Source organism: Eucalyptus grandis, chromosome 7 (assembly GCF_016545825.1).
Source record: "Eucalyptus grandis isolate ANBG69807.140 chromosome 7, ASM1654582v1, whole genome shotgun sequence".
Taxonomy (NCBI): Eukaryota; Viridiplantae; Streptophyta; class Magnoliopsida; order Myrtales; family Myrtaceae; genus Eucalyptus; species Eucalyptus grandis.
This window is the reverse complement of record NC_052618.1, coordinates 9,658,073-9,672,165: the sequence shown is the minus strand read 5'-3', so window position 1 is coordinate 9,672,165 and position 14,093 is coordinate 9,658,073. Positions and strand designations below refer to the sequence as shown.

The following is a 14,093-nucleotide window of genomic DNA, read 5'->3' as shown; positions in this document are numbered from 1 at the left end:
GGCAATAAAAAAGGCAACCAAGCTAAGACAAAATCCATCTAATTCATGCTTAAGCCACAACTTCCAGCACAAGTTTAGAATTATGACAGGGCATACAAGTCCGCAAATCACGATTGTTTTGATGACTAATTGATATGAAATTGAAGCTATATTTTCCTCCAAGTGCATATGAGTCTACTTGATCAAAATGGCATCAATCCAAGACCAAAGTAATGCCAAATTCAAACAAAGCAATCATCACCAGCATGCAATGCTTCGATTCTAGCATATTATAGTTCGGTTATGACTATAATTCTCACAAAATTGGCATGAGATTCTCCATATCACTTTCCTAGCATGAACATATATGATCCCCATAAACAAACTAGCCTTGAGTTGGAATGAAATGCACACCAAATCAGGGATATCAAGACATGATCAACATCCACGAATTGATTTCCAGTAGAATTTCTTTCATTCATGACATAATTTCTTTTCCAAGCAAACATGAAATTCACCATTATACAATCTTCTATCACTACACAATGCTCACTTGAGTGGAATAGCATAAAATCAAGCACCAATTGACATCAGTTCAGGCCTGCAACAGTCATGAATCAGCATATATTGACAATGTTTCAGCATATTCAAAACAGGTTCGAAATTAAATACATGTGATTTTTTTATGAAGAAATAGAACTCAAATACGCTTATATGACCATAATAGATCAGAATAGATCAACAATCTAGTAATCAAAGGAATTCTTGGTCAAGAACTGAATAAAAAATACACACCGACTTAGTTCAGGGATTTCATCAAACAGGTGGTACACATTTCGGCTGAGAAGCACCGGTTCAAATTATTAATACAACCTCAATCACTTACGATTTGCACACAGACAGTAACTAACAGAGCACATGTGGTTTAGTTGAATGAAGAACGATTACCTATAGCAATTGACTTCGGACATAAGTAAGGAGATAACAGAAGCAACATCAAGGAATCGTCGAAGCAGGCAGCCATGATTGAAGTTCGAGCACTCCGGCATTACAGAACTTCTTCGCGGCAGCGGAACGGGTGGTGATTGGGAAGCGGTGACGACCAGCAGCGAAGTGAGAGGAAAGGATTCAATTGAAATCACTGAGAGCCTTCGATCAATGCTCTCTATTCTTTGTCCCTTATCAGCGTGCCATGTCGTGTGGTGGCCAGCGATGGACTCTCGGCGGCGGCTGCTAGTGGATGGGATAAAAGGGCATCGGTAGATCGTTAGTTGAAGAGAGTAAGGAAGAGAGCTAGAGAGAGAGAGAGAGAGAGAAAAGAAGAGAGATGGCCACGTGATGTATAGTGCGTGTGGGTCCCACTGAGAATTGTGTATTCAGCTAATACAATTTGATTTTCGATTCAAAGGAACAAAGAGCCAAACCAAAGCAATGAAATATTGAAGGAATACCTCAAGTCATAAGATATGGCATGTGGAATCTTCGTTCGCTGGCATGCAAAATCTTCGTTCGGGTAGCATGCGAGAGCTTCGTGCCCGTTCGTGTCTACGCCAGTTACCAAGGACTTGGTCCGGCTCTACTCCACAGCTTTCTATACTCAAGACTTGGAAGGATGGGAAGTCCTCGGAGCACGGGAATTTTACAGAGTATTTCTCAGGTAAGAAGCTTTTGAATTTCGGCAACTTGAAAAGTTTAAGAGCAGTTAACTCGAAGAAGGTGATTGTGGTGTCGGTTGCTTCTTCCCATTTTTCATGACCGGCAATTAGTTCCATATTTTCACATGACTCCACCACCAGCTCTTCAATTTGCCCAAGAAATTTCATAGTGAAGGTAGGGAAAAGCAATTCTAAACGGGGGCACCTCACGACCTCTACGTATATCAAATTTGGGAATGGGATGTTTGGAAGACTATCGTTCTGCCAAATGTACCTCAAGTTTTCGAGATCACATAAAACCAACCACCTCAATTTACCACTATCTGTATCCGTCCCATCACCTTCATATATGATCTTGATCAAACGGCATGAAATCACTTTTAATTCCAAAAGACGACGCTGTAGCTTCCTCCACATATAAGAAGTGGCAATACGTCGGAGATTGTCACATTTATTCAATTTAAGAGATTCCAACTTCTGAAAGGAATTGGTGGGAATTTGATTGTTCCATAACTCATTGCATCGAATATCATTAATTTCCAGACTTGTTATATTAGGAAATGTCACCTGCATGAGGATAATGTGAGAAATAGGATAAGTTGGACAAATTTATTACATTCTTCATTATAAAACATGATAATGCGAGAATACGAATGATCATGGTAAAGAATAGAACGAACCATCTCATTGAACAACGGTTGTGGCGATTCATCATTTTCTTCAATCGTCTCACCTAACTGCCTCTTGACACTTGTGGGACTCGGGATGAACGCTCCAAAGTTACGGCAACCCACAATTCTTAGATCTTCTAAGCAGGAAAAATAATACGAACAACTTCCGAACCGAAACTAATCAAGTTATCGAGCTCCTTAAGTGTTAATGTTCTTCAAGCAAGGGAAAGTCACTTCCTCCATCGACTAGCTTCTTTCTCAAGAATCACTTCCTTCATCTGTTTGCATTTAATAATTGTTAGCCTATCAAGTTTCATCAGAGTCGTGGCCGTACATTTGGAGAAGAGATATCTTAGGTCAGAGCAATCCTCAACACTGACAGTTTCAAGACTAGGAAAACCCAAAATTATTTGGGAGTGGCTCATGACTATGTGTCTTAGTTTTTTTGCTCCACTCACCCTCACTGTCTCCAATTTGGAGAGCAATATCATTTTGTGCTCCGCATTTGAATCAAGGGACCCACAATTAAACAATAATTCCAGGGAGGGACAGCTTTCAACGTCGATCCTTACCAATTCGGGGAACAATACCGCGTTTTTGTTCCGTATCTAAATTTAGGGACCCAAAATCAAACAACGATTTCAAGAATGAACAGTTTTTAATCTTGACATTTTCCGAAAGGAATCGCTGGGAAGAAACAATGGAATCCGCAGGAACATTATCATTCCATAGCTCTTTGCATCGAACGTCTTCAATTTCTAGATTCCTTAGATTAGGAAATGTGACCTGCACAAGGATAATGTGAGAAAGGAGGATAAGTTGCACAAATTTATTACATTCTTCATTATAAAACATGATAATGCAAGAATACGAATGATCACGATAAAGAATAGAACGAACCATCTCATTGAACAGCGGTTGTGGCGATTCATCATTTTCTTCGATCGTCTCGCCTAGCTGCCTCTTGACACTCGTGGGACTCGGGATGAACGCTCCAAAGTTACAGCACCCCACAATTCTTAGATCTTTTAAGGAGGAAAAATAATAGGAACAACTTCCTGAACCGAAACTAATCAAGTTATTGAGCTTCTGAAGTGTTAATGTACTCAAGCAAGGGAAAGTCATCACTTCTGCCTCCGATCGACTAACTTCTTTCTCAAGAATCACTTCCTTCATCTGTTTGCATTTAATAATTGTTAGCCTATCAAGTTTCATCAGAGTTGTGGCCGTACATTTGGAGAAGAGATATCTCAGGTCAGAGCAATTCTCAACACCGACGGTTTAAGACTAGGAAAACCCAAAACTATTTGGGAGTGGCTCATGACCATATGTCTCAGCTTTTTTGCTCCACTCACCCTCACTTTCTCCAATTTGGGGAGCAATATAATTTTGTGCTCCGCATTTGAATCAAGGGACCCACAATTAAACAATGATTCCAAGGAGGGACAGCTTTCAACGTCGATCCTTACCAATTCGGGGAGCAATACCGCGTTTTGTTCCGTATTTGAATCTAGGGACCCAAAATCAAACAACGATTTCAAGGATGGACAGTTTTTAACCTTGACATTTTTGAAAGGAATCGGTGGGAACAAACAATGGAATCAGCGAGAACATGATTGTTCCATAGCTCTTTGCATGGAACGCCTTCAATTTCTAGATTTCTCATATTGGGAAATGTGACCTGCACAAGGATAATGTGAGAAAGGAGGATAAGTTGGACAAATTTATTACATTCTTCATTATAAAACATGATAATGCGAGAATACGAATGATCACGGTAAAGAATAGAACAAACCATCTCATTGAATAGCGGTTGTGGCGATTCATCATTTTCTTTGATCGTCTCGCCTAGCTGCCTCTTGACACTCGTGGGACTCGAGATGAATGCTCCAAAGTTACGGCACCCCACAATTCTTAGATCTTCTAAGGAGGAAAAGTAATACGAACAACTTCCTGAACCGAAACTAATCAGGTTATCGAGATCCTTAAGTGTTAATTTGCTCAAGCAAGAGAAAGTCATCACTTCAGCCTCTGATCGGCTAGCTTCTTTCCCAAGAATCACTTCCTTCATCTGTTTGCATTTAATAATTGTTAGCTTATCAAGTTTCATCAGAGTTGTGGCCGTACATTTGGAGAAGAGATATCTCAGGTCAGAGCAATTCTCAACACTGACAGTTTTAAGACTAAGAAAACCCAAAACTATTTGGGAGTGGCTCATGACTATGGGCCTCAGCCTTTTTGCTCCACTCACCCTCACTGTCTCCAATTTGGGGAGCGATATAAATTTGTGCTCCGCATTTGAATCAAGGGACCCACAATTAAACAATAATTCTAGGGAGGGACAGCTTTCAACGTTGATCCTTACCAATTCAGGGAACAATACCGCATTTTGTTCCGTATCTGAAACTAGGGACCCAAAATCAAACAACAATTTCAAGGATGGACAATTTTTAACCTTGACATTTTCCGAAAGGAATCGCTGGGAAGAAACAATGGAATCCGCAGGAACATTATAGTTCCATAGCTCTTTGCATGGAACGCCTTCAATTTCTAGATTTCTTAGATTGAGAAATGTGACCTGCATAAGGATAATGTGAGAAAGGAGGATAAGTTGGACAAATTTATTACATTCTTCATTATAAAACATGATAATGCGAGAATACGAATGATCACGGTAAAGAATAGAATGAACCATCTCATTGAACAGCGGTTGTGGCGATTCATCAATTTCTTCGATCGTCTCGCCTAGCTGCCTCTTGACACTCGTGGGACTCGGGATGAACGCTCCAAAGTTACCGCACCCCACAATTCTTAGATCTTCTAAGGAGGAAAAGTAATACGGACAACTCCTGAACTGAAACTAATCAGGTTATCGAGCTCCTCAAGTGTTAATTCACTTAAGCAAGGGAAACTCATCACTTTTGCCTCTGATCGACTGGCTTCTTTCTCGAGAATCACTTCCTTCATCTGTTCGCATTTAGTAATTTCTAGCCACTTAAGTTTCTCCAAAGTTGTGGCCGTATATTTGGGGAAGAGATATCTCAGGTCAGAGCAATTCTTAACACTGACGGTTTCAAGACTAGGAAAACCCAAAACTATTTGGGACTGGCTCATGACCACATGTCTCAGTTTTTTTGCTTCACTCACACTCACTTTCTTCAATTTGGGGAAAAATATAATTTTGTGCTCCGCATTTGAATCAAGGGACCCACAATTAAACAATAATTCCAGGGAGGGACAGCTTTCAATGTCGATCCTTACCAATTCAGGGAACAATACCGCATTTTGTTCCGTATCTAAAACTAGGGACCTAAAATCAAACAATGATTTCAAGGATGGACAGTTTTTAACCTTGACATTTTCCGAAAGGAATCGCTGGGAAGAAACAATGGAATCTGCAGGAACATTATCCTTCCATAGCTCTTTGCATGGAACGCCTTCAATTTCTAGATTTCTTAGATTGGGAAATGTGACCTGCATAAGGATAATGTGAGAAAGGAGGATAAGTTGGACAAATTTATTACGTTCTTCATTATAAAACATGATAATGCGAGAATAAGAATGATCGCGGTAATGAATAGAACGAACCATCTCATTGAACAGCGGTTGTGGCGATTCATCATTTTTTTTTATCGTCTCACCTAGCTGCCTCTTGACACTCGTGGGACTCAAGATGAACGCTCCAAAGTTGTGGCACCCCACAATTTTTAGATCTTTTAAGGAGGGAAAGTAATACGAACAACTTCCTGAACCGAAACTAATCAGGTTATTGAGATCCTCAAGTGTTAATGTACTCAAGCAAGAGAAAGTCATCACTTCAGCCTCTGATTGACTTGCTTCTTTCTCAAGAATCACTTCCTTCATCTGTTTGCATTTAATAATTTTTAGCCTATCAAGTTTCATCAGAGTTGTGGCCGTACATTTGGAGAAGAGATATCTCAGGTCAGGGCAATTCTCAACACTGATAGTTTGAAGACTAGGAAAATCCAAAACTATTTGGGAGTGGCACATGACTATGTGTCTCAGCTTTTTTGCTCCACTCACCCTCACTGTCTTCAATTTGGAGAGCGATATAATTTTGTGCTCCGCATTTGAATCAAGGGACCCACAATTAAACAATAATTCCGGGAGGATCTTGCTTTCAACGTCGATCCTTACCAATTCAGGGAACAATACCGTGTTTTGTTCCGTATCTAAATTTAGGGACCCAAAATCAAACAACGATTTCAAGAATGGACAGTTTTTAACCTTGACATTTTGCAAAGGAATTGCTGGGAAGAAACAATGGAATCCGCAAGAACATTATCGTTCCATAGCTCGTTACATGGAACGCCTTCAATTTCTAGATTTCTTAGATTGGGAAATGTGACCTGCATAAGGATAATGTGAGAAAGGAGGATAAGTTGGACAAATTTATTACATTCTTCATTATAAAACATGATAATGCGAGAATACGAATGATCACGGTAAAGAATAGAACGAACCATCTCATTGAACAGCGGTTGTGGTGATTCATCTTCTTCAACTGTCTCGCCTAGCCGCCTCTTGACACTCGTGGGACTCGGGATGAACGCTCCAAAGTTACCGCACCCCACAATTCTTAGATCTTCTAAGGAGGAAAAGTAATACGGACAACTTCCTGAACTGAAACTAATAAGGTTATCGAGATCCTCAAGTGTTAATTTGCTCAAGCAAGAGAAAGTCATCACTTCAGCCTCTGATCGGCTAGCTTCTTTCTCAAGAATCACTTCCTTCATCTGTTTGCATTTAATAATTGTTAGCCTATGAAGTTTCATCAGAGTTGTGGCCGTACATTTGGAGAAGAGATATCTCAGGTCAGAGCAATCCTCAACACTGACAGTTTCAAGACTAGGAAAACCCAAAATTATTTGGGAATGGCTCATGACTATGTGTCTCAGTTTTTTTGCTCCACTCACCCTCACTGTCTCCAATTTGGAGAGCGATATAATTTTGTGCTCCGCATTTGAATCAAGGGACCCACAATTAAACAATAATTCCAGGGAGGGACATCTTTCAACGTCGATCCTTACCAATTCAAGGAGCAATATCGCGTTTTGTTCCGTATCTAAATCTAGGGACCCAAAATCAAACAACGATTTCAAGGATGGACAGTTTTTAACCTTGACATTTTCCAAAAGGATTCGCTGGGAAGAAACAATGGTATCCGCCGGAACATTATCGTTCCATAGCTCTTTGCATGGAACGCCTTCAATTTCTAGATTTCTTAGATTGGGAAATGTGACCTGCATAAGGATAATGTGAGAAAGGAGGATAAGTTGGACAAATTTATTAAGTTTTTCATTATAAAAAAATTCATTACATTTTTCATTATAAAACATGATAATACGAGAATATGAATGATCACGATATAGAATAGAACGAACCATCTCATTGAACAGTGGTTGTGGCGATTCATGATTTTTTTTTATCGTCTTGCCTAGCTGCCTCTTGACACTCATGGGACTCGGGATGAACCCTCCAAAGTTTCGGCACCCCACAATTCTTAGATCTTCTAAGGAGGAAAAGTAGTATGAACAACTTCCTGAACCAAAACTAATCAGGTTATCGAGATCCTCAAGTGTTAATGTACTCAAGCAAGAGAAAGTCATCGCTTCAGCCTCTAATCGACTAGCTTCTTTCTCAAGAATCACTTCCTTCATCTGTTCACATTTAGTAATTTCTAGCTCCTGCAGTTTCACCAGAGTTGTGGCCGTATATTTGGAGAAGAGATATCTCAGGTTAGAGCAATTTTTAAAACTGACCACTTCAAGACAAGGAAGGCCCAAAACTATTTGAGAGTGGCTCATTACCATGTATCTCAACCTATTTGCTCTACTCACGCTCACTTCCTCCAATTTGGGGAGTAATACAATTTTGTCATTTGAATCATAGGACCCACAATTAAACAACGATTCCAAGGAGGGACAGGCTTCAACGTTGATGCTTATCAATTCTGGGGCCAATACCACGGTTTGTTCCGTATTTGAATATAGGGACTCAAAATCAAACAATGATTTCAAGGATTGACAGTTTTTGACCTTGACACTTTGCAAGTTGTGCAATCTCCCTATGATTGTTGAGGGGAAGATGTGGAGTAGGTCGGAGCAACTTTCAATGGTGATTGTGGCCAATTTGCAAAAGGAACTTCTGGAAAGTTCATCGTGCCATATCCTTTTGAAGAATCCCACCGAATTAAGCTTTAATTCCTTCAAGTTTGGTAAACTAATCTGCTCATAAGAGTTATGCGTTAGATTATGAAAGTGAAAAATTTGATAATTTGGCCTAATCCTCATCACCAATCCAATGCAGTGGAAGAAATAATATTCATTGACAAAGGTAGTTATAAATTGTGAACACATTTTAACAAATAAACCAAATAAGAATCTTCAAAGGGATATTGTTACCTGCCCTAGCATACTGAGTATCTATGGCTATTATGGGTAAAATCTCAAGAGAAGGGATGTTTACCTTTCCATCGAAGAAGGAATCTGAATAAGTATTCTGTAAATCTGAAGTAGTGGTTACTGACTCTGTCCCTTCATCTCCTCCTCTTCCATCCACAACCTTTGCCTGAAAGAATATGAATGGACCCAAAGTGTACGAATGGGATTATTGCTTTTAAAAACCTCAAAAACTTAATCAATCAATATAAAATTTAAAACTTAATTGAATGGAGAGCGAAAGCTTAAGATCTTTCGTCGAGCCTGAAAAAATGGAGAAGGAAATGTCCCCAAAATATCTGCAAAATAGGTGACGTTGACACGATTATGTTGGCATGATGTGTTGGAATCAGTTCCAACTTGCATGAAGTTGGGACGTGAATTATGTGGACTTCTTTGTTACGTGGCTCTTCGTTCGCCTCCGTTTGAAATTATTTTATTTCGTTCATTCTTTGAAGGTTCATTCGTTAAATACACTGTTTCTTCTACTCATTAGAAATGTTATGAGCAATAAATTAGTCATATTAGAAACGCTTGAGCCCAATTAATTAGTGCAATTATTTAAAATTGAAAAAAATAATAGAAATAAAAAAGCAGTCGTAGAAAGAAAGCTTCCCTCGACCTATAGTTGAATGTGAATAGATATGTGTAGTATGTGAATGAAACTTATACCCTCTCAATGTGACAAACTGACATAGGGAGTAAATGAAGAAGTTACCTGAATTGGAACACCTTTTGATGTAATTTCATCTCCTATGCAAAAGCTTGTCATATTTGGTAACTTAACCAAATCCAGGCAACGTAGGTAACGCAACTCAACTCTGTAATCATCAGGGACCATATCTTTTCTTGCAATGGCTAGAATTGAGTCACATGTCCATACTTTAATCTCTTCTAAGTGTACAAGGTTTTGCATTTGTGAAGAACACCACAAATATTTCAATCGGTTGCAATCTTTGACTGTCACAACTTTTAGTTGGCTGAAGCACTTGGAGGCGATGTGGCCATGGCATATCTTCTCCAGATTGATAAGATAATTGAGGAACAAAGACTCTAAAATTGTAAAAGCACTATTGGATGAACTAGCAATATACTTTATTGATGGGCTGTTTTGAATGTCGAGATGCTTCAGTTGCGGAAATCCTTGGATGCACAACTCGCAAGCGTTCTTCTTGAACTCTCTCAATCCTTCCAAACATAAATATTGAGTCTTTTGTAGAGTTTTCTGGACCCATTCTTTTGAAAGAATACTATTGCACCCTTCCAAATTGAGCATCATGGTTCTCAAACCTTTAAGTTCCCTACTTATCGATGCAATTCCTATGTGAATCCAAAATCTGTTCAGGTTCTTAAATGGTAGGTCACCATCCATGGAGAGTACGGTGGGACCATAGATTGATATTTCCAGGGAAGTTAGCTTTGTCAAGCTCTTCAACTCGGTAAGCCTACCTTCCGACAGTATTTCATCCTCATCCATCCATTGATAAGAGTTTTCCCTCATATATAACTCTTCCAAGTTGATTAAGCCTTTCAAGACATTGGGCTCGAATGCGTAATGCATGATGCATTTTTTTAGACTCAATGATCTCAGATTCGTCAGTTCCCCGATTTCTTTAGGGAACCCAGGAATTAAACCACATTCGAAGCTAAGGATCTGCAATGCTTTGAGCTTGCCAATAATTGCCACATCCCTCAAAAGGCAATTGGTAAAATATAATGATCGGAGGTTCTCGAGGATTCTGATCGAGGAAGGTAAAGTGGTGAAACCAATGGAGTCAAGATACAGGACTTGGAGCTCCTTCATGCGTACGAAATCTAGTCTACAACTATCTCCTTCATCACATAGGTTCATCCACCAGTCTCTAAAGTAAGACAAAATGAGTATCTTCAAGTAGGGAAATTGACATGTCATTAGTTTAGTGAGCCCATCACTCACAGCATTAACTTGGCATATTGCCCAACAGTTCTCGAGCTTTTCCTTTGACCACGAGCCATAATTGCTATTCATCATAAGAGAATTCTGACCTCTAAATGGAATTGAGACAACCACCTCACTGTAAAGATCATGTATGGTCACATTGTCCTCGTCATTGCCCCAATCCTGCAACAAACAAATGGAATGGAGGCTTTCGAGCATAGCATTCAATCTATCCCTTGAACTTTGTATCGTCTTATTGTATCCCTCAAAGAAGCCCAACCCCATGCCTAGTCCAAGTAGAATTTCAACTGAAATGGTCCCGCCGATAAAACCACAGAGCAAGAATAAAGACCTCTCGTCCTCGCTCTCCAAATGGTCGTAACTCAACTTCACTATGGTTTCCATTTTTTTCACATCTATTTTTGTCAAAGCGTTTTTCCATGCAGACACACCCCTATTTTTCAAGGTGCTTGCAACGGAGATAATCAAAAGAGGCAAACCTGCAAGCTTCTTCACCACTTGAGCCGCTATTACTTTCAATTCCTCCTCGCCTTGGAGCCTGTCGCCGACCGTCTTTTCAAATAGCCTGAAAGCTTCGTCATCGTTTAGGCCTCCAAGAAAAAATGTTCGATCAGCAAGCATCTTCTGCTCCAGCACATCCTTGAATCTAGATGCGAGCAACAATTTGCATTTCCCGCTCATGTCTTTTGAAGGAATTCCAACCGCTTTCAAATCAAGTTCCCCCCATAGGTCATCCAATATTATGAGAACCTTCTCACTTGGATCCCACTGTAATCTCTCCAACAGACGATTTGCTCTGCCGCTTTCGCTTTGCACGTCCTTCAGATCCAGTTTCAAGGCGTCAGCGATCTCATCTTGGATATTCTTCGAGACAGGAATCTGCGACACTTTTGCTTTGACGATCATGTGGAACGGTCCCTTCACTTTCCTGAGTTTCTTCTCGACTTCCTCCAATAGCGTAGTCTTCCCCACGCCGCCAGGCCCGTAGACCCCAATCACTCTTAGCTTCTCATCATCCAGAGCTTTCATTATGCCCTGAAAGACGGAAGCTCGCGAGTCTGCGATAGTGTCGCCCCCATCACCGGCTGAGGAATTCACATCGGGAGTGCCAGTGACACGCCCCGGCGGAGCACTCTCATAGTAGACGCTCTCGAATTTACCTTGTGGGATGAGTGCCTGGATGGCCTGGGCTGTCTTCCTCGCGTCCCTGCCGAGACAATAACGCTCCTTTGGGTTGGGAAGCCACCCGCAGAAGCAAGTTTTCTCGGCTCTTCCCTCGTTATCCAGCATGCCGCACGCCTTGTTGGCAACAGTCTCTGCATCATTCTTCCATCTGTTAACTTCGCGTTTTATCTCCCTCATGTTGTTTTCAGCATCAACGACCGAGCGCTGCAGCCCAACCCTCGCGTCATCCAAGTTCTTCCTTCAGTTGGCCAACGTAGCTGTTGGAGAATATCAGGTAGCCGCATCGACGACCAATTGGAGCCGCCAGGTATTCCGCCACTTTGGAAGCTATAGACAGAACAATATCCGCCATTTTCCCGCTTTTTTATTTCTATCTTTCTGATTTTTTTCCTTCCTCTTTGGAGAGAAATGAAAGTTGAGAATTTATATATGCTGAGGAAGGCTGAAGTGATGGAACCCAAAAACGAAGCGGCTGAAGAAGAGGAAAGGTTCAATAGGATGAATACAATGAACACGAGAGAGAGAGAGAGAGAGAGAGAGAGAGCTAGTGGCTGGAAGAAGACAGTGAAGGACGGTGAAAATTCGAGATAGGAAATGCGACAGATGTCTGAATGAGACGGGGTGAAACTCCCAAAATATATACGAAGGTATTGGCCAAGAAAAGTCGTGAAGACCATCTCATTTTTCCTCGGCCAAGAAAAGAATAATTTGAAGAAGGATCCCCCATGCTGGAGGAAAAGAATTCTCTGTCATAGAAGACAAGTATCTGATTTGAAAGGTGAGGAAGAATCCTCAACATGAAGGGAATAAATGAAAGAATCCTCCCGTCTCATGATTTCTTCACCCTGGAACCTTTAAAAAAAAGCGAAAAAGTATCCTCGAAACAGGAAAATATCGATATGAAAGAATCATCTTTCACGAAAGAAATCTCTGCCGCCTCTCTTTTTCTTTCAATCTCTCTCTTCACTTGTACTGCTCTTTTAATCTTCCATCGTGATTTCTACGACTTCGACGCGCCAAATGGGCGAGATCGGATTTCGGGTCAATATGAAGCAGGTTCTATCCTACTGGATTGTCGCTTTTGTTTTTGTTTTTGTTTTTGTTTTGTTTTTTTTTTATGCCATTTTTCCCTTCGAGAAATAACTCTGGCCTTTGGTAAGTAAAAATTTGACGTGACGAAACATACAGTGTCTTGTACTTTGTTCCCGATGACACGATATTCTTCTCCTAAAATTAGGATAAATGTATTTAAAACATCTACAAGAACTAACGGAAAACATAGAGTACCCTGGCCGAGCACACAAGTGATGGTTCTCAGAGAAGGACCAATGAAAGCACCTTGCAAGTAGATTTCTACAAGAGGTGGAACCGCGACGGTAGACAACATAACTCAAGATTGACTCATGTTGTCACCGGATGACAAAATAGTTGACCAGGGACCAAAAAAACCGGAATTACTAACTAGGCCACTAATGAAAAATATTCGCACCTACTTATATCTTAGTCAAACTCGTTAACTGAAAGAAATACCTGCTTCAGAGAGGAACTACCCCTAAGAATACATATGATTCATGAATAAGCATCAAAATATGTACGAATATTCTTGTAGATTGGGTTGGTAAACCTCAAGCCGAGTATGCTTGAGATCAACTGCCTCTTCAAGTGCACTCGGCCATGACGTTGTGACGTGTTGATTATGAATCAAAGTTAATCCCGATTGATTTGAAATTCGGCCCATAATTTAATTGCAAAGCAATTCAGGCCATATTAGGAAGTCCAAATTGGACTCTTGCCAATCGGAGTGTGGGTGATGCAACAAGGGACATTAATTTCTCACAAGAACTCTTTTCATTATTGATGATGAAATCAATGTTGTCATCAAATACGGGCTGATAATTTCTTTGCATATAACTATTTTAATGGTGAGTTTGGTCTTTTGAGCATGTTGAGTGTGCTTAATATGTATAAAAGCTTGTGAGAGACATAGAGACTATTGAGAATCATCATCCGAGAGAGCTGAGGGTGTGAGAAAACTCATTTCTTGTGATACTCTATGATTGAGAAACACTTTATGAGTGAGTGTAATTGAGCGGTTGTAATCCATTTTTCGCCGATTATCATGAAACCATCTTGTTAACTTTCCCCATAAAGTAGGTTTTACCATTGGACAAAGTAAATCTGCTGCGTTCAGGTTTTATTTATG

General features: G+C 40.3%; 1 protein-coding gene and 1 long non-coding RNA gene across 2 annotated transcripts; both read right to left on the bottom strand.

The window, feature by feature from the left end:
* Positions 1–692: 692 nt before the first annotated feature.
* Positions 693–1,477, bottom strand: LOC120295603. The gene is made up of 2 exons (XR_005552968.1): positions 1,431–1,477; positions 693–1,212 (listed from the first exon to the last, which is right to left on the bottom strand). It is a non-coding gene; the product is annotated as an uncharacterized LOC120295603 (long non-coding RNA).
* Positions 1,478–6,531: 5,054 nt separating this feature from the next.
* Positions 6,532–12,067, bottom strand: LOC108960966 (disease resistance protein At4g27190-like). The gene is made up of 5 exons (XM_039317405.1): positions 9,485–12,067; positions 8,795–8,896; positions 7,243–7,569; positions 6,790–7,062; positions 6,532–6,675 (listed from the first exon to the last, which is right to left on the bottom strand). The coding sequence occupies exons 1-5, from the start codon at positions 12,065–12,067 to the stop codon at positions 6,532–6,534; spliced, it is 3,429 nt and encodes a 1,142-aa protein (XP_039173339.1).
* Between the last annotated feature and the right edge of the window lie 2,026 nt (positions 12,068–14,093).

Bases quoted from the DNA above. Each gene is read 5' to 3' on its own strand.
- LOC108960966 (XM_039317405.1), bottom strand. From the start codon at position 12,067: ATGAGGGAGATAAAACGCGAAGTTAACAGATGGAAGAATGATGCAGAG. The intron at 7,570-8,794 runs GTAAACATCCCT...ATCCTTATGCAG, and splicing joins ATTCCTTCTTCGATGGAAAG to GTCACATTTCCCAATCTAAG. The intron at 7,063-7,242 runs GTGAGTGGAGCA...AAATGCAAACAG, and splicing joins CCAAATTGGAGACAGTGAGG to ATGAAGGAAGTGATTCTTGA.